Source organism: Culex pipiens, chromosome 3, assembly GCF_016801865.2.
Source record: "Culex pipiens pallens isolate TS chromosome 3, TS_CPP_V2, whole genome shotgun sequence".
In the NCBI taxonomy this organism is placed as follows: Eukaryota; Metazoa; Arthropoda; class Insecta; order Diptera; family Culicidae; genus Culex; species Culex pipiens.
Genome location: NC_068939.1, coordinates 89,523,342 through 89,544,991, shown reverse-complemented (window position 1 = coordinate 89,544,991; position 21,650 = coordinate 89,523,342). Strand labels below are relative to the sequence as shown.

At 38.6% G+C, this 21,650-nt stretch overlaps 1 protein-coding gene across 3 annotated transcripts in view; it reads left to right on the top strand.

The window, feature by feature from the left end:
• The window catches only part of LOC120422283 (uncharacterized), a 211,033-nt gene that overhangs the window by 187,829 nt on the left and 1,554 nt on the right, over window positions 1-21,650 (top strand). For all 3 annotated transcript variants that reach the window (XM_052710157.1, XM_052710158.1, XM_052710159.1), the window contains one exon: window positions 257-666. In XM_052710157.1, coding sequence (XP_052566117.1) covers window positions 257-666 — 410 coding nt within the window. The remainder of the gene's footprint in view (window positions 1-256; window positions 667-21,650) is intronic.

Here is a 21,650-nt window from a genome sequence, read left to right as displayed (position 1 = left end):
GAAACTTTTCGATTTTCTACATGTCGATGCATCTGTGCTCTCTTGTTCTAAGCTTACCGGTTTTCCTATCTAGTTAGCATAAGAGAGCAAAGAGGATTGCATGTAACCCCTTAAATCGTCACTTGTATGCTATTTTGCACACGTGTGCCCTAAACAGATAGGATGTACTACAAGATAGCACACGAGCTACACAAATTTTCAAGCAATTGCTTGTTAAACGAAGCAAATAATAACATCAAATTTTCCACCCAAACAGCGCCGATTTTCAGAGTACCCCGAGTGGGAGTCGGAGGAGAACAAACAGTACGGCAAGATGAACGGGTACGAGCACTGCGGACCGGACGGTGCCAGCAACACCAACGCGGAGCCCCGCCAGGACTCGATAGAACTGGTCGAGTGCCACCGGGAGCCGGGAAGCTCCACAACGGCCAACCAACCGGTGACGGTGACTCCGGCGGTGGCGGTGTTGCCACTTCCGGTGGGTGGCAGCAGCAGCAGCAGCAGCAAATGTTGTGCCAGTACCAGCGGAGGTTGCAACGGCAGCAGTAGCGGCGCCGGAGACTACGTCTGCCTCGATGGCCACCACAGTAAAACCACGCCAAAGCTCTCGAATCTGCCGACGCTGTCGGTGTCCGGTCCATCGCCGCCGCACGAGGAGGAATTTTTGTAATGTACCTTTTTGTAATACTCAGTAGAATACACACAGCTGGCTTGTCAGTAATAACGAAACACACAGCACTCGCACACACACATGCAAACCAAACAACCAACCACCAACAACACTTTATTAGTAGCAATCACGAAACACCACATTTCGCACTACACGCCAGAGTAAAACTAACTCACGGCTTGTCGATTGTGTAGTCTTTTAACGTAATGGCCATTTTGCAAAATATTGAAACCAAACATTCAGTGAATTCTGCTGAAAATCTAATTCATCGAAGAGAATATCGCAAAAATTACAGGTAACTTGAAAAAAAAAAATTAAATTACTATCCATCTATCTAAAGTTTTATCAAAAATTCGTTAAAGTTTAAATTTAATCACGAAATTCACAATGATAAAAAAATTAACTTGTTTTTTTGTGTAATGTTCAACAAAAAAATAATTTAAATTATTACGTAGAAAAGTTTGAGCGGTGGAAAAGATCAGAAACCCAATAATCCAATTCCAAAGAAAACATCGTACTGTCGCTAAATTTCGTATCCAGAGAAAACATCATATTCGGCTCAACATTCCAACTGCCAATCTCTCAAAAAAGATAAAACGGTAACTTAAACTCGCTGGTTCTCGGGCATATTACAACCGTCCGAGCGATTTTTTTGTGTTACAATCCAGATGTCTAGATGATCCTAAGATTTTGCAGAACTTGATTTCTAGATTAAATTTTCAAAGGTCCTATCTGCATAGGAAACCCATGACTCGAACCAAGAAATCGATTTTCCAGCACAGCATTTTTTCAATTCATTTTGGAGTCCTAAACAACTCCCCATAGTTTGAGAACGATTGGTCCAGTCCTCACTTGGCACAAAGCGATTCATTTTTTTTCATATAAATTTGTATGGGAAAGTCATTTTTTAGAATTTTAATATTTGAAAAATCCAGGTTTCACGCTATATCAAAACCAGACTCATATTCGGATGCTCTGGAAGGTACTCGACAACTTTTCCGAAGATAGTATGGTGCTAACTTACTCCTGAAAAAAAATACAGCGTCCTCAAAACTCGTCTAAAACGTGATTTTTGAGCAAAAAAATAAAAAATAAATATATTTTTTAAATATTGAAATCCTTAAAAATGGATTTCCCCATACAAAATTATACACAGTAAAAAAATCTGTGTAAAATCGCATGCAAAAGCATGCACATCACCTTTGTGAGTAAAAGCATGTAATATTGTATGAGAAAACGAAGAATTTTCAATGCAACTATTTTTTAAAACACCATTGAAATTTTTTTTTTCGAAAATTGTGCATGGGTCTTGTGTGGCCTACCCAGTACATGTTTTAAAAATAATAAGGCAATTCTCTGAGATTTCTGTCATTCGATTTTTTTGCATTTTCTAATCCGGCTGAAACTTTTTTGATGCCTTCGGTATGGACAAAGAAGTCATTTTTCATAATAAGTTTGTCCATATATTTTTCCATACAAATTTGGCAGCTGTCCATACAAAAAATGATGTATGAAAATTCAAAAATCTGTATCTTTTGAAGGAATTTTCTGATCGATTTGGTGTCTTCGGCAAAGTTGTAGGTATGGATGGACTACACTGAAAAAATGATACACGGTAAAACAAATTTGGTGATTTTTAATTTCACTTTTTGTCACTAAAAATTGATTTGCACAAAACACTTTTTTTATATGTTTTAGGGGACATCAAATGTCAACTTTTGAGAAATTTCCAGAATGGGCAAAAAATCATTGACCGAGTTATGATTATTTGAATCAACACAATTGATTTCAAAAAATCGAAAAATCGATCGCAAAAATTTTTCAATTTCATTTTTGATATAAAATTGAATTTGCAATCAAAAGGTACTGTAGTGAAATTTTGATAAAGTGCACCGTTTTCAAGTTATAGCCATAGGTATTTTTTTTAAATCGCAGTTATTGCGCCTTGCAGCATTTTCTAGAGTTTTGTGTCAATCGTGCTAGGCCTAGATTTTTTCATCACACTGCACAGTGGTCCAGATCGCAAAATTAAGTGGAAAATGGATTTTCCGAAAAATGGTTAAGTTTTGGAGCTTTGGTGTCTTCAGAAGAGTTGTTGCATATGGAAAGGGGCAACTTTTAGTTTGGTTGAAAATTAGGGTGGTTCACGATTAGGGTGATTTTGGAAATCTAACTTTACAGGAATATTTTTGGGAATTTTTTCGTCTTCTAAAAAGTTGACGGGCTTGCCATTCCAAGCAACTTTGTCGAAGACACCAAAATTTTATCTCGTAATCTACGCCTTCTACGACAAAATATATAGAAAGCATCTGAGCAAACCTTCAAAAATCAGTTTTTTTAACGTGGCAATTCAGGGTTAAGTTTTAGAGAAAAGTGGTATTCAGAGCACTTTTAGAGCTCTAAAAAACAAACATTTTTATTATCTGACAAGTCAATTTGGACTTAAGGGTCAAAAGTTACAGCGATTTTAAGGTAAAAAAGATGCAAATTTAAAACTTAAATATCTCGAAAAGGCGCAAGCCAAATTTTAAGCACTAGGCTGCATTTGAAAAAAGAGATCCAGCACTACAAACGCTGAAAAAATCTCAGGGGTGTTTTTCTTTAAACTTGTCCAAATATATGTTTATCCATGTAATTTTGCCCGCCGAATCTGAATCTGCCCTCAGAATTGACCCAAAGTGTCGAAAAATCGATTTTTGGTCATATTTTGGGTTTCCATGTAAAATTATCATTATCATTTCCATGTAAAATTATCATTAGAACCCAAAATATGACCAAAAATCGATTTTTCGACACTTTGGGTCAATTCTGAGGGCAGATTCAGATTCGGCGGGCAAAATTACATGGATAAACATATATTTGGACAATTTTCAAAATTTGTTAGGGTGGTCCCATAAGGTTTTCCCTTGAAAATTAGACTTTTTCAAATGAAGATATCTCGAGTTTAAAGAAAAACACCCCTGAGATTTTTTCAGCGTTTGTAGTGCTGGATCTCTTTTTTCAAATGCAGCCTAGTGCTTAAAATTTGGCTAGCGCCTTTTCGAGATATTTAAGTTTTAAATTTGCATCTTTTTTACCTTAAAATCGCTGTAACTTTTGACCCTTAAGTCCAAATTGACTTGTCAGATAATAAAAATGTTTGTTTTTTAGAGCTCTAAAAGTGCTCTGAATACCACTTTTCTCTAAAACTTAACCCTGAATTGCCACGTTAAAAAAACTGATTTTTGAAGGTTTGCTCAGATGCTTTCTATATATTTTGTCGTAGAAGGCGTAGATTACGAGATAAAATTTTGGTGTCTTCGACAAAGTTGCTTGGAATGGCAAGCCCGTCAACTTTTTAGAAGACGAAAAAATTCCCAAAAATATTCCTGTAAAGTTAGATTTCCAAAATCACCCTAATCGTGAACCACCCTAATTTTCAACCAAACTAAAAGTTGCCCCTTTCCATATGCAACAACTCTTCTGAAGACACCAAAGCTCCAAAACTTAACCATTTTTCGGAAAATCCATTTTCCACTTAATTTTGCAATCTGGACCACTGTGCACTGCTTTGCAGGACTAAGAACTGTCAACTTTGCGCACTTTGCATCTCAGTACTGCCCATAATTGAAAATTCGGCTATTATGCCAAATCAAGTATTCCGAGAAAAACGCGTTTTAGTGTTTGTCACAAAATCTCCGTCAAGGCAATTTCCCATAAGAGTGGCATATTAGCCGTTTGGTTTTTCGCATCGGCAGCCAAGTCTAAACACTATTTCAGTAAAATTCAAGTTCCAGAAGATGCGTTGGAACATCCTCTACCACCTGGTGCTAATATCTCGTTTTTGCCAATAGTGGATATTAGCCGTTTTTTCAATGGTGGGCAGAGTAGAGTGCTGCGGGATAATTTTCATCACAGTTGGCAAACTGATTTGCCATCACACCATCAACACAAATCAAGTGTAATGCATCGACTTCTGACCACAATCTATTCACCAAGCTGTGGTATCCGAGGCAGTAAGTCATTGAGATGGTCTGTTAAAGGTTCCTGGCTCGATTCTCGTAGTTGGAACTTTTGAGTTTTTTTTGACAGGTTATTTTTTTTCTAATGAGCTCGAGGGCATAATTCTATCGGCCACCTTGAGATGTGTTCGCTGAGTCTGTAAATGGTACCATAAATTGGCTATAAATTTAACAGAATTCTGGCTAAAATCAATACTTCGTAGACAAAAGAAGCCTTTACATTTTTCAGTAAAAACAGTTATTATCGTATTGGTGCTAGAACCGAAAGAACATATTTTTGAAAGACTTTATTAGAAAAGTTTACATGTATTAAATGGCATTGATACATCGGACAAGCTCCAGGGTAGCGAAGGGTAACAAAATACCCTCTCCATTGGAGAAACTCCGAGCATTCGTCCATCTCGTATTGATCGTATTGATCGGTAGCGTGAATTCCAGGCCGCTGTCTGTCGCCTCCCTATATGAGGACCGTAGCGGACGATAACCCTCAGACCGCTGGGCTTCATCGCCATGAAGGGGCCCCTCTCGGCAGCGCAGGATCAGCGGGAACCTGAAGATGCCTGTCCGCCCGACCGCTGGTTGTCCAACATCCGTCCGGCAAAAAGTCAAAGATCCATCGTAAGCCTCCGCAACTCCGCTGCATCCCGCACTGGAGACCACGATTCCGGAACAAGCCTTCGTCCCTTGAATCACTTAGCCGGTCCGTAAAGCTTTCTCTGGGCTAGACGAGCCATTAGTTTCTGAATTTCCAAAAATAAATAAATAAACATAAACAGCCTGCCATAGCAACGGATATCTTCGTCATCACTGTGAAGGAAAATCACTGTGATGAAAATAATTGCGCAACACTCTAGTAAAGTGCGAAATGCGCAATATATTTTTTTTTTAATTAGTGCCCATGTTTGCCCACCTTCGTAAAAAATATTTTTCAAAAGTTGAACAAATTCTCTATATTATGTTTTTTTTTAACTTTGTTGATACGACCCTTAGTTGCTGAGATATTGCCATGCAAAGGTTTAAAAACAGGAAAATTGATGTTTGTTCTCACCCAAACAACCCACCATTTTCTAATGTCGATATCTCAGCAGCTAATGGTCCGATTTACAATGTTAAAATATGAAACATTCGTGAAACATTCCAATATTTTCAAAAAAATTAAATCAAGACTAACATTCAAAAGGATCAAACATTCAATATGAAATGTTAGTTTTGATTAAAAATGGTTCATGGGTCCTGGGAAAATAATACTTTGTTGTGAGACTTTCTTCAAACTAGCTCAGAAAGGCGGTACAAACCCAACAAGTGCAAGTTTCTGCATATCACTGTATTTTACCGTACAACTACAAACATCACGTTCGCCGTAGCGATTCTTAAACTCTAAATCAGGCCTGATTTTCTTACTCACTCATGCTTTGCTTCTTTTTCTTCGGTACCCGCGTGCTCGCACGTCGCTGGACAGCCACACCGACGAACGCGTACTCTGTCTTGGCCGCTCGCGGCCCGCAGGATCGCTGCACGCAGGTGATCTAGGCGATCACCTTCTTGCCGCCTTCCGCAGACGACACCAGCCGCAGCTTCTTTGCTCGATCCGGGCGCGCGTGTCAACTTGGCCCGCTCTGCTCCTGACCACGTAGGCTGGTCTGCCCGCGGTGAACTCGACTGCCCCACACTTCTTCAGCACCGGTCGACGCCGCTGCCCTCGCACAGCTGGCTAGCTGGCCTCTCTCCCGCGCCCTCGCGATTGGTGCCTGACACCAACTCGCCCCGCGTCTCTCGACGCTGTTGATCCGCCAAACGAATCCGATCGCTCGCGAAAACTCTCGCGGTGACGTCCCGGCCGTCTCGTGCGAGCTTCGCCCGTGTTGCTGCTCCGGTACCGCGCAGATTAGGGCCGTTCTAAGCCTCCGCAGAAAAAGGGATCCGATCGTTGCTGAACTGGCCTTCGGTTCTGGACGATCCTCGTGGGTCTTCACACGGTTCTCTTTCACCGGTGTTCGAATGGTGATTTGGCAGCAAATCGGCGTTCCTTCGGCGTCCTGGTGGTCTCTGGACGGGGTGGTTACCGCTTCCAGCGGTGTGCTTGGACGTTTCCGGTGCCCTTGGTCCTTGTTCCGATTCTCTGGCACGACCGTCCCACGTGTGGGTGTGCCTGCACGCTTGCGAGGATGCGCTCGAGCCGCCGACGCTGTCTCAGCCTATCAGGTGATCCGCGGACGTTTCGTGGCTGTTCCGTGCGGCTACAAGGCGAACAATCCAGCCCGGTTCCTCCTTCGGCTGGCGAGCTCTTCTGTGGCGTTGTCCGCACCAATTTCCCCCGATACGGCAACTGCACACACGCGCGACGCACTTGCACGTGGTTTTTTCCGCGCAGCGTACGGAACGATCCGCACCAGATGGATTTGCGATGGTTTCTGATGGCAGCTGGCTTTTTCTGCAGCGACGGAAGTGTTGTCCTTTTCCCCCTGCTGGTGTGAGCGAGTCGCGACGATTGTGTGTTGTGGTTGCGGCGCAAGAAAATTGTAGCACGCGTTGTGCTGTCAAGGCGATCCTCGGTGGCGAATTGTGTTCGATGTTTTTGCACGCTTAATGTTTTTCCTTGTTTGCGCACTTATTACTCTTTCTAACTGTCTAACTTTACTCGAATATTCTACGATCTGCTTACACATTACAACTTACAATGTAACCAATAACGGAAACGCTTGATTTGATTCAGTGGTCGGTCATTTACATGTGACAAAACGTCCTCTGACTAACTTCTATATGGGTAGTTGTCGTACTTGTAGGGTGTGACAAGACAGCACGATTGAATCGCAACTACTGTATGGGTTTTTTACGGTTTTTGTTGAATATCTCAGGAATGAATGAATTGACAGCTGCACAAAATGGTGTTCTTTACTCAAAGTGGCTCAAAATCGACATGCGACAAGTTAGAACGATCACAATGAACAGTTCTGCCTCGGATGTCGTAAATAATCATTTTTACTTCCAATCTCTTGCGGATATATTTTGACACCTTTGAAAGTACTTAGTCAAAGTTTTTATTGATGGGTTTTTTTTGCAATCATCCAAGCGTATACGAATGCTCATAGTAATCTGACTAAGCAAGAAAAGTTTTCAAAAAATTCACTGAAGTTCTTGAACTAAATTGAACAACTAGAGGCACTACAGTTTGGAGCTATTGCCTCCTTGGAATTGGCCTAACTTGTTCTAAATTCAGTGTGGCCAGTTGTTTACTATTCTTAGTTTTTTTTAATCTAACAAAATTAAATTTCAATCAAAACATGTTCAAAATGTCTATTACGTTAAGAGAACATACTCTCGCCAAACTATGTACATAAATGAAAACTCATGGCAAAGCTTCAATGCAGCTTAACAACATTGTTACAAAGAACACATATTTACGATACGCTCACAACGACAAAATACACAAACCCACCTACATACACACACACACACACAACTATAATTTAGCTGCTACTACTAATTTCCATACACTCACCCACCCACGTGTGCAACCATAGGACAAATTTAGAGAGTATTGTTAACCTTCTAGTTTTTGTGTCTAACGCATTAACGAGATGCTTTTCATTTCGGAAAACCTCCCCTCACCACCTCCGATGTAATCTGATAGAAAAGTATAACTTAAATTGCAGTGCCCCGTCCCAAGTGTGTGCTTCAGTGTTTAGATTAACCGAACAAACGCGTGTAAATACAAGTTTGCCCCAAACCCCACGAATCCCGTGTAAATATCTACGAGCACGCCAGAATCCTCTGAATAGGCAACAGCTACAGAACTAGCAGCAACAGAGCATCGTTGTCACGATGGTTGAGAATTTTTATATTCATATACACACATACACACGCTGAGAGATTTTAACCTGATGTAACGTGCGCGCCTACGCCCTTGAATGATTGAGAGTTGTAAAACTAGAGCATAAACTGCATTCCGATACATAACTAGATGTTTATTCGTGTTGTGGGTAGCGAGGGGAAACGGGCAAGAGCGGGAGAAACATAAACACCCATTAAATGTGTATTTGTGCAACATTGTATGTGCGGAGTACTTATGAAATTATGGAGCGCAAATTATGCTACGTAACTGGAAATTGTAGAATTCATACACAATACAAGCAAAGCAATGTAATTGGGCCAATGTCGACGTCTAAACAAAGAGTCTATTCTGCTTCCTAATAGTAGTTTATGCAACAAGTTGCAAAAAGAGGATTTTTTCAGCACGAGTCGTGAACCTCGTTGGATAAATACGAAGAGTGCTGAAAAAAACAAGTTTTGCAACGAGTTCCATACAACTTTTTTTGCAATTCCCAAAAACACTCACTGAGTGAAATTATAAGTCAAATTTTCATGTATTTTGTCAATAAATCGTTTAAATAAAAAAAAATGTTGAAAAGTGTTACTTATCGAAACAAGTGCTGAAAAGTAGAACTTTTCAGCATTTATTTTGAAAAGTGTTGCTATTCTATTCTGTTATTTTTGGTACAGAAAAGTAGGTTATTTCGTCGTTCAAGAATTACAGGAAAATTGAGTAGTTTCACGACGGAATTGCAAAAATAAATATTCTTTCTATTCTCGTTCCTAACGTAAACATCAACTGTCGTAAGCAGGATAGACTCTTTGTTTACAATTTGACACTGGCCCGTTTAGATTGTTTTGCTTGAAATACTAGAATTCAAAACTGACAAGAGTCGAAATGTCGGTCTTCTTTAAATTTTTCGTTTGTACGTTGGAAAAGGTGAACTTTTAATGTAAAAAAATGTTTTGACACACCTTCATTTAAAAAAACTGTAAATTATCAGCAAAAATATGCAGCAATTCCCCACAAAACCAGCCTTCGATTCGAAGTTGTCCGATAGGGCTAAAAATAGACTTGAGGTTTCTCTGGTCGAAATAATTAGACCCATATTTTTTTTGCACATTGGGGAGCGTTCTTTTATTACGTAACGCAGTTGGGGGAGGAGGCTCGGAGGCCGTGCTCTACATATATTTTTTATTAATTTGTATGGAAATTTTATTATAAGGGGGAGGGGGTCTATAAATCCATTTTTTGCGTTACGTAATAAAAGAACGCTTCCTGAGGGTGGCATCAATACTAATGTCTGGAGAAAATTAAAATACAAAATCCCAAGTAGCACACTTCGTTCGCCAAAAGATTTCCGAACTTGTTGTTGAACTCATTTACTATGTTTTCCCAACGTCCCTGAGAACTCTTGAACGCTGGAAAAAGCGCACGTTTTTCTTTTGTTGAACATCTCTTAACCTGTTAGAAATGTGCGTGGTTTCTGCCTTTAAGATTCAGGAGGGAGTTAGGCAAACGTTTTTATAACCGTTCAAGAACATATCGTGGCAGACAAGAATGTTAAACAGGCTTTTCATAAAATACGTCCAAGGTGTTCGCTCAAAAGTTGTTTTTTCTTTATTTAATCCTTTATTTGTGAGTAATGTCGCTTTACGATACTTTAACTACTAGTTTTTTGTAATTTATTAGTTTGGACAGGGATACGCCATTTATGAATAATAATAATATGAATGATGGATAATACAAAAATATCAACCATAAAAAATCATTCAGTTTCCTAGTTATGCCTTTGGGGATTTTTTTCAATTATGATTCAGTGGTAATGAACATCGCTTGCTGCTACTACTCTACTACTGCTGCTGGTTCCCAGTGCTGCATTATCAGTTTTCCTTTTTGATGAAGAATGCTCAGGGCAAGTATCGAACCCAAGATCACTCCAAATGTCAAGTCCGGGCGCGCGTCTGCTTCTTTCCACGAGGGGTTATGTTGGATGAGCAGGCCTAAACGTCAATAAGAAGTCTGCGGTCATCTAGGTTTTACCAAGTTCACTAACAGTTTGCCCAAACTTCTTTCGAACGTAAGCTGTTTCTATTTTTAGAACTATCCTTGCTTGTTTCGTCAACATGTCCTTGCTCGGATTTTAGAACACGAACGCGAACTTCACATAAACAACTTGTTTACGAGAAATCCCAGCCGAAGAGAAAGGTCAAATCTACTATGTTATCACGTTCAGCAAACTGAAATGAAACATCATGTCTGCAAATGTCATTTTGCTTTACGAGTTCTACGAGCATGTTTCATTGAGGTCAGAATAAACTTCAAAATGAACTATTCGTAATCCGTTGCTAGATTTGGCATTTGTGTTACACAGCCATGTTGAACAATGGTTTTTTGATTAAAATGTGAACAATTGACCAAATGTGTTGCCACTTGTTCAATAATTAACGAATAAAACACTTATGCAGCAATTGTTCAACAAAAAAATAAAGAGCGATGTTTTTCTTGCTACTTGGGTAAGAAGTCTGCGGTCATCTAGGTTTTACCATGTTCACTAACAGTTTGTCAAAACTTCCTTTGAACATTAGCTGTTTCTATTTTTAGAAATATATGTGCTTGTTTCGGCAACATGTTCTTGCTCGGTTTTTAAAACACGAACGCAAACTACACATAAACAACTTGCTTACGAGAAATCCCAGCTGAAACCAAAGGTTAAATCTACTATGTTATCATGTTTAGCAAACTGAAATGAAACATCATGTCTGCAAATGTCATTTTACTTTTCGAGTTCTACAAGCATGTTTCATTTAAGTCAGAATAAACTTCAAAATGAACTACTCGTAATCCGTTGCTAGATTTGGCATTTGTGTTATACAACCATGTTGAATAATGGTTTTTTGATCAAAATGTAAACAATTGACCAAATTGTATGACACTTGTTGAATAATTAACGTATAAAAACGCTAGTGGAACAATTGATCAACAAAAACAATAAAAAGCGATGTTTTACTTGCTACTTGGGAAAGCAAATGTAAAGTTCCACAAATTAAGTAAATAATTTAAAAAAATATATATTGTAGGTTCCTTAACGAAATCGAAAATAATGTCTACATCGAGAAAGGCCATTCAGCCACACGAATCGAGGTGGAACCTTTTTTTCCAATAAAAGGATAAAGGATACTAATATCGGTATCTTTCCATCAGCCAGGGGCCGGACATCATCACAAACCTGTCGCCCCACACCGTCCAGCTTTTTGGCTGCTGGTTGTTGGACAAAATGTAATATCGATGTTTTGGTCAAAGGACATTTTTGGGATCGTGGGAGAGAGTGAGTGAGTGAGTGAGTGTGTGCTCGTAACCCCTGGGTCTGCTGGGCATGCCCTAACCCAAGGCCTAAACCACATAGCGTGGCTAGCAAATGTGAAAAGTGGAAACAGTATATCACGAGTTAGTACCTTTATTGGGAGAAAGCTTTTATTTTAGAGTCGATTGGTTTGAAATCAATTCGTTGTTTTTTTATTCAAAAACATATAAAGTTGAATAATTGTGTCAAAATTTAGCCTAATATAGATCGGTTTACCTTATTTTTCGTCTTCTTCACTTTCTGTAGGTTTTTCTGAAGAGTACGGTCTATTGGAAGCTTTTAAGGTTGGCCAATTTATCTGACCAGCCAAGATTAACCAGAATTCGAGAAGTCAATTTTATTTTATTTTTTAGCTGAGACTGTTCAAATTAGATGTTCAAGAGGACAATTTAACTTTCAATTTGTCCTTTCCCTTTTTTGTAAGGATTCCTATTCGAGAAATAAACCTGGCTTATTATAGTTGCAGGGTATTTTAGTTAATTAAATTAAAATACTCCATCTCTACAGCTACGACTTGCAGGAGAAGAGTCAAATAGCAAATTATGAATTCATTATTTTGCGCTCCTCTCAATGCCATTTGGCGCACTGCTTGAATCTCATTCCGACAGACTCCATAGAATTGCTGTCGCCATTTTTTGAAAGTATAAATATTTCATCTCCTGTCAGCTGTGCAAATTTTTATCCCAGTGTTTATATTGCTATGTTGGTTGTCATTCAATGGTTCCATGGTGGCTCGAAAAAAATAAAAGCAAATGTTCTCTCTCTAACCTTGAACGTTGTTCAAAACTGATGATCTAAGGGAACAACGTCTAATTCCAGCGTGCCTCTAATGTTGGCAGGTCAGAACTTTGACGTTCAATTAAAGCGTTTCAACTGACATCGAGTGACAAATAGCTCAATAAGAAGTGAGCAAGCAGATTTCTATTAAAAGTTTTGCAACATTAGTAGTTTAAATAGTGAAATTCTGCAAATTGGATGGAGTTAGGAGCGAGTGCTTAACCTGCCAAACATACGAGAATTTCCCCTAATTTGCTCACTTTTGTCTTCTGGTAAGTAATAATTCAAAAACACATGCTGAAAAAATCATCATTTTACAGCTTGATGCACGTACTTTTTCAGTAAATATGCAAGTTATCGGAAACAAAATTCAGGATAGCCCTAAAAACTTTGAATCCTCAGATCTTCAAGTCTCAAAAGTTTCATATCTGAAAATCTTCTAAAATTAACTTCTTCATCATTGAACTCGAAATCCTGATATTGCTTAAATATTTAAAATCATAATTTCTTAGAAATTTTAACTCATAAGATCTTCAAATCTGAACTGCACGATCCATTTGATATTGCCACAAAAAAATGCAAAACTGAACTCCAACCCGCCGTTATCACCACTAGAGCGCAGACTAAACCCCACATAAGTATATCTTTTTCCGGACATTTTCCCGGAACCTTTTCTCCTCATACTCCCACATGGAAAAATGAGGGCCGAAGGACGACGACGACGACGACGCCGTCAAAAGCCAAACCACCTAGAGTGAGAGCTGGCCCAGCCAGCATGCTTTATGGTGGTTTTATAGCGAGTGTGACAAGCTAACCGCTTAATTAAATACGCCATGCTAATTAAGTCATTAAGCTAGATAAATTAGCTGATTAACGACGTGCCTTTCGCGCGCGCCAGCTTAGTCTTTCTCTCAAAAGGACACTGCAGTTGGTTGACGAGGTTGTCTTGGTGGGGAGTTGCTGTTTTCTTGGGAAATTAATTTAACACCCAAGCTCTCAACATTGAGACTTTAATTGCCTGGAAACGATTGCGATTAATGGGTGCGGTGCCATTGGTGGCATTCATGACAATCTGTCACGTGGATTATGAAATTGAATTTGCTAGGGTAACAACATACGAGCATTTACACCCAAAGGAAAGACCTTTGACAGATAATGCAACTGGTAAATCATAGCATTTATCAGCTTATCTATCATTACGATATATGATTGGTGTTTCAATCTTGTCAGAAGATTTGAATTCCTATTTTTAAGTGTGCAAAATACCCATTATCAGCACATCACCCATCGATTGAGGTCGACAAGATGAAAGTGCCATCTGCCGATACGAATGCCAAAGGTCACGATGCCACAATGAAATCGTACTTAGTCTTGTAACTTGTAACGATTACGTCCTCGGACCATTCCACATCAAGTGGCGGTTGCTGTGGCGTCCTTTGTGGTCACGAACAAAGATGCGAAGAAAGTTGCCCGTCCCCAGAGGATTAAGCTACTCTGGACCACTGCTGCTGGTCTTCATGAATAATTGACCTCTGGCCAGACAGAGAGTGGTTTTCCCCGGAAAGATTTTCGAAGGTTTCGTGTCTGGAATGATTAAGTTTGCCTGCACGGGGATGAAGCTACGCGATTCTGTAAGTGTCGAGGGATAGATTATTCTTCTGTCTTCGACAGATTTGCTGGGAATGTTTAGTAGTTGAATTGGATTTTTGGAACAAAGAAAAATAGGGCAAATATTGATCCTTTAACTGAAACTTGGATTTTCCCGGACCTTTTCATCGCACTTTTGACAACAAGTATTCAAATATCTTGGCATGCAGTTAATGGTTTGTTGACTTTCTGTCATTTAAAATTGTAAATTTATTAATTCAGTTCATCTGGTGCAAGTTACAGTCGACTCTCTGGTTGACAAAATATGTAAAAGAGACCATCGAAGAAAAGAAGCGTCAGTTAAGAGAACGATGAAAAATGAAGACTCGATTGGAAATATTGTTTTCGTGATACCCAGCGATTGGCTGATGCACGCAGAGATTTGCTTTGATTTTTCGACTCTCACCAGCACACCATCATTAATTCGTCAGTTGTATGCTATCTTGTGACAACCACCATTTAGTGGTGACACATTCTCCGGCAATGTACACCTTAGGATGAAATTTTGAAAAGCGTGTATGAGCTATTTGGATATTTTTCCTCGATTCGAACGTTTTGTTGTTCACAATTAAAAATGTTATGTTGCGCAGTTAAACAGTTATGGGTAATTCTCTACCAACTCACACGAAATCGGGAAAAGTTGCCCCGACCCCTCTTCGATTTGCGTGAAACTTTGTCCTAAGGGGTAACTTTTGTCCCTGATCACGAATCCGAGGTCCGTTTTTTGATATCTCGTGACGGAGGGGCGGTACGACCCCTTCCATTTTTGAACATGCGAAAAAAGAGGTGTTTTTCAATAATTTGCAGCCTGAAACGGTGATGAGATAGAAATTTGGTGTCAAAGGGACTTTTATGTAAAATTAGACGCCCGATTTGATGGCGTACTCAGAATTCCGAAAAAACGTATTTTTCATCGAAAAAAACACTAAAAAAGTTTTAAAAATTCTCCCATTTTCCGTTACTCGACTGTAAAAAATTTTGAAACATGTCATTTTATGGGAAATTTAATGTACTTCTCGAATCTACATTGTCCCAGAAGGGTCATTTTTTCATTTAGAACAAAATTTTTCATTTTAAAATTTCGTGTTTTTTCTAACTTTGCAGGGTTATTTTTTAGAGTGTAACAATGTTGTACAAAGTTGTAGAGCAGACAATTACAAAAAATTTGATATATAGACATAAGGGGTTTGCTTATAAACATCACAAGTTATCGCGATTTTACGAAAAAAAGTTTTGAAAAAGTTACTTTTTGCGTTTCTCTTTGTTTCGTCGTCCGTGTCTGTCGCGGGTGACCATGAACGGCCATGATCGATGACGACCAACTTTTTCAAAACTTTTTTTCGTAAAATCGCGATAACTCGTGATGTTTATAAGCAAACCCCTTATGTCTATATATCAAAATTTTTGTAATTGTCTGCTCTACAACTTTGTAGAACATTGTTACACTCTAAAAAATAACCCTGCAAAGTTTGAAAAAACACGAAATTTTAAAATGAAAAATTTTGTTCTAAATGAAAAAATGACCCTTCTGGGACAATGTAGATTCGAAAAGCACATTAAATTTCCCATAAAATGACATGTTCCAAAATTTTTTACAGTCGAGTAACGGAAAATGGGAGAATTTTTAAAACTTTTTTAGTGTTTTTTTCGATGAAAAATACGTTTTTTCGGAATTCTGAGTACGCCATCAAATCGGGCGTCTAATTTTACATAAAAGTCCCTTTGACACCAAATTTCTATCTCATCACCGTTTCAGGCTGCAAATTATTGAAAAACACCTCTTTTTTCGCATGTTCAAAAATGGAAGGGGTCGTACCGCCCCTCCGTCACGAGATATCAAAAAACGGACCTCGGATTCGTGATCAGGGACAAAAGTTACCCCTTAGGACAAAGTTTCACGCAAATCGAAGAGGGGTCGGGGCAACTGCTGTGTGAGTTGGCGGAGAATTACCCTTATATTATTTCCTCAAATTTAATTTAAAAAGCACAAAAGTCAACAAAATAAGTTACGTTGTTTGCAGATTACCCCTTAGGGGCAATGAACAAACGATATGGGCACTTTATTTATAAATTCAAAATAAGCCCTCCTGAAAACTTGAAGCTCCTCACCTCCCTTCTAAAACTTCCACGTGTTTTGTAAGTTGCCCAAAACCATTAAAATATTAAGGGTGCGTTCTTGCATTACGTAACAAAACATTTATATTTTTAGACCCCTTCCACTCCCTGGAAATACATTTCCGATACACTTTTTTTTCGTATAAATCCTCGAACCCTCCTCCCTCCCCCTTGATATTACGCCGTTACGTAATGCATGGACCGTGGTGTAGGGGTAAGCGTGATTGCCTCTCACCCAGTCGGCCTGGGTTCGATCCCAGAAGGTCCCGGTGGCAAATTTTGAGACGAGATTTGTCTGATGACGCCTTCCGTCGGACGGGAAGTAAATGTTGGCCCCGGACTAACCTAAAAAGGTTAGGTCGTTAGCTCAGTCCAGGTGTAGGAGTCGTCTTCTTGGGTCCTGCTTCGGTGGAGTCGCTGGTAGGCAGTTGGACTCACAATCCAAAGGTCGTCAGTTCGAATCCCGGGGTGGATGGAAGCTAAGGTGTAAAAAGAGGTTTGCAATTGCCTCAACAATCAAGCCTTCGGACACCTAGTTTCGAGTAGGAATGTCGCAATCGAGAACGCCAAGGCAAAGCTGTAGAGCGAATAATTTGATTTTGATTTGATTTGTAATGCATGGACGTCCCGTTGCATGGATAGAGGACGGGAGAGGGGGGGGGGGGGGTTTCCTTCGTGATAATGGAATAATACAAAAAAAAAATATTTTGAAAACCCTTTGGAAAACTTCGTAAATCGTACTGCAACTATGAAAGCAGAATAGGGGGAGGGGGGGGGGGGTCTAACATGGGCAAGCCAATCAATTCACATGTCCTTGTACTGTCTATTAATGTCTTATAATCAAATCTTAACCTACAGTTGTTCAGCCTAACAAAAACTATGATTTATTTTGAAACTATAATTTCGTGCCGTTGCAACGCCACGAAAAACCCTGTTTTCAAAAACAGAGCGTTGCAACGTCACGAAATGTAAGCGGTCTTCAAAAATCGAGGTTTATTTTTTTCGAAAAACTAATGATTGCATTCGATTTGTTGGCCAATTTTACACTAAAAATGGAAGAAGAACTCCAAATTTGCCGTTTAACAGAGCAGAGTTAATGGCGAAACATGAATTGGGTCAGAATTGAGAAAAAGTCACGCGTTGCAACGTCACGCTACATATCCCCCTCTCAAAAATAAAATATTCGCTTAAAATAATGTTTCAACATTGTTTCTTATAAGAAATTTAATGTACTTTCCGAATCTGTAATAACATATGCACCGTTTCAATGTAATTTTTGAGTTACAGCCGAAATACTGAAAAAAGAAAAGTCAAAGCGTTGCAACGTCACGGCGGAATGTGTCTAGTACTTTTCGAGAAAATCGATTTTTAAAGTTTGTTGGTAAATAATTTCAAAATTATGAATGATAGAGCCAAACTTTTTGAAGCAATCGGTTCGTATACTATCGCTTAACAAACGCTCCAAGTTTCAACTAATTTGGTTATACCAGTTAAAAGATACAGTAAATTATGTAATCAAAAATCTGAAAAGCACGTGTCGCAAGTGTGTTTCGAAAGTAAAATTGTACTACGTGTCACAAGTGTGCACAGAATTCCCATACAAACTAAAATAAGCTCAAATCAATTGTTTAATCGACTTAATAAGTATATTTTTATAAACAAAATGTTGCATTGCCTTTAGAAAGTATGTGTGTACATAAATTTGTGAAAAACAAGAAAAAATTTCCACATTTTCCAACAACACGTGACGTGTCACAAGTGTGCACAATCATTTTGATAATAAATTGGTCTATGTCACAAGTGTGTATTGCGATATCCGGGAAACGGAAGCGAGTTACCAAAATCGGGTTAAAGCATCTTGTAGTGTTTGTTAAGTATAGCAAAACGTCATCATTAACTCATTTTCGACCAAAATGGTCTATGTCACAAGATAGCACAACGCTGACGAATTGCTTCAGGATCTTTTCCGAAAGAAATCCGGGAAAAAATCCAACAACAATTTGTTCTACAGTAGACTCTCTCTGTGTCGACCAGAGAGACCACTGTAATTTGACGTTTTCTAAGGGCGTTGAAAAGTTTGGTTATGTCACTGCTTGCAAAAACAATGTGAGGAACCCATGACAACGTCCAGCCAACAAAACACAAACGAATGGGAGCGTTCTTTTATTACGTAACGCAAAAAACCGGATTTTTAGACCCCCTCCCCCCGCCTCGTAACAAAATTTCCATACAAATTTTAAAAAAATGTATGGAGCGTAACACGGCCTCCGACTCCCCCTCCCCCTATTGCGTTACGTAATAAAAGAACGCTCCCAATGTCATAGCTCCGTTTCTCACACTATCACTCTCCGAAAAATGTTTATGCAAGCCACAGCAATAACAACAATTTTGTCTTTAGTATTGACAATGAGAACACATTTTTGGAAGAAATACAATTTAAAGGACCGCCGAAAAGGTTCATCGAGAGAGAAAAAAAATCGAGGAAAGAATAATGCAGTTTGAAGTGACTACAGATAACAACAATAGAGGAGAAAAGCAACTCGCGACAAAATTTTTAGGCTAGGAATTTTGACAGGTATGAGTTTCATAAAGTATTCGCCTCCTTTTCTCTCCCACAGAAAAAGTACGGAAAAAGTAGCTGTCAAACTAGGCAAAATTGTTAGTCACTCACAAAATGAACTTTGAGTGATTTGAGTTCATTTCTGACGTCACGATTCTCCTCGTGACGAAATTCTTCTCTATAGAGGAGAAAATCGTGACGAAATTCTTCTCTATAGAGGAGAAAATCGTGACGTCAGAAATGAACTCAAATCACTCAAAGTTCATTTTGCGAGTGACTTTAACAATTTTGCCTAGTTGGACAGCTACTTTGTCCGTACTTTTTCTGTGGGAGAGAAAAGGAGGCGAATACTTTATGAAACTCATACCTGTCAAAATTCCTAGCCTAAAAATTTTGTCGCGAGTTGCTTTTCTCCTCTATAGCTGAAGCAATATTGAGATATCGGGGTAATTCTCCACCAACTCACACGAAATCGGAAAAAGTTGCCCCGACCCCTCTTCGATTTTCGTGAAACTTTGCTCTAAGTGGTAATTTTGGTCCCTGATCACGAATCCGAAGTCCATTTTTTGATATTTCGTGACAGTGGGGCGGTACGACCCCTTTCATTTTTCTGGTTTTTTACTAAGACACGTTTTTCAGTGATTTGTAGCTCGCAACCGTGAAGAGATAGAAACTTAGACGCCCGATTTGATGGCGTACTCAAAATTTCAAAAAAAAAAAGTTAAAAAATAGTTTTAAAATCGCTGCCATTTCCCGTTACTCATCTGTCAAAAATCGTGAGACATGCCATTTTATAGGAAATTTAATGTACTTTTCGAATCTGAAATAACCCAGAAGGGTTTTTTTTCATTTAGAACAAACTTTTTCATTTTAAAATAACGTGGTTTTTCTAACTTTGCAGGGTTACATTTTAGAGTGTAACAATGTTCTACAAAATTGTAGAGCAGACAAAAACAAAAAAAATGTAAAAAAAAAACACACATCGGGCGTCTAATTTTACACTAAAGTCCCTTTGACACCAAATTTCTATCTCTTCACAGTTGCAAGCTACAAATCACTGAAAACGTGTCTTAGTAAAAAAACAGAAAATGAAAGGGGTCGCACCGCCCCACCGTCACGAAATATCGAAAAATGAACTTCGGATTCGTGTTCAGAAATCAAAATTACCCCTTAGAGCAAAGTTTCACGCAAATCGAAGAGGGGTCGGGGCAACTGCTGTGTGAGTTGGCGGAGAATGATCGAACATCGACTATCACGTATTTTGCACGTATTTTTGACAGGTTGGTGATTGTATCGAAACAGGGGGAATTTGCGTATGTTTATTTCAAGAAGATTTATCTAATTTGTTGATTTTCCCTATTAATCAACTAATTTTGCAAAGCATTGAGATGAAACTAGCTTGTCCACTTCCAACTGAGCTATTTACAACTTGATTTTAGTTGAAATAGACTTTTAGAATAAATTTCACATTTTTCCCGTATTTTGAGATAAACTTTCCTGCTTATTTCCTACTTAGCTGTTCATCATCCCTCTAATTCCCCAATTTGTTTCGATAGTTTTTATTTTTCCCGTGTTCAGGGGGTCATTTTGAGTAACTTTTGTTCTACGAACTACTTTACTGTTCTTTTTTTTATGTTTTTATAATTTCATTTAATTTACATGTACCATGTTTAGTTTTAGTTTGCTTCTCAGAGTGTTTGGCTTGTTCTTTCTTTTGTAATTCAAGTTGTTTCATGTTTTTTACAGCCGCCTTTTAATGTTTTGCTTGTTTTCAAATTTTCTTTTGTACCATTATCATTGAAATTGTAATAAAATGCGTAGAGGCATAGTTTGGGCCATTACAAACATTACTGCATACTTATTTATGCATAAAATATTAGAAACGTTCGTAAAAACACAGCCAAAGTTGACCCCTGAAAAAATACATTTTTTTAATCATTAGGAAAATCGCATAAACTAGTCAAACTTCCAATCTTGATGTTTACTGAAAATTTAAAAGATGTAAATTTTAAATTGAAAGATTTAAAAGAATTCAGTTAAATAAACTTTTTTTTAGATCTAGAAAAGACCTAAGGTGGAAAAACACGATGAAAATACATGCGTTCCTCCTAGTCATTCTTTATGATTTTACCACTTATGCACAAAAAGTGCACCACATAATTCTCAGATGGATTACCAGATTTATGTTTTCGTTGCTTTTAGTACTAGTACCGAGTGTAGTTAGAGACAGTACGCAACAATGTAGCCATTAGTCGCTGGCTTTAACTATGTTTAGCCTTTATGTAAAATAAAAACAGTAGTAATCCGGCCAAAAAAACTTTACGTGACCTATAAAAATGAAGATCCTCCACATGTGTTTGTGTGAAAAAATGCTTTTCAGTCAAAATTATATGTCTCGCTTTAAAAAAAAGAACCTTGTTTTGTTAGTCTACTTTGTTTAGTGATGTATAAATAACATAGAAGGTACAGCTAACTAGTAGGAAAATACACTCGACAAAAACACTACCACAAATACAAACAAACAATGAAACACTTTTCACAAAATTAGTTAAACTGGCATCACTAATAAACGCTTATTTTTTCTTTCTCTTTTCCTTCTTCAAACTGTACGACCGACTCTTTAAACCGCATTCAGGTTATAATCTCGGTTGTACCTTACACCAGCACGAACCCGTCGAGATCCGCATAATCTTCCTGCCCAGATC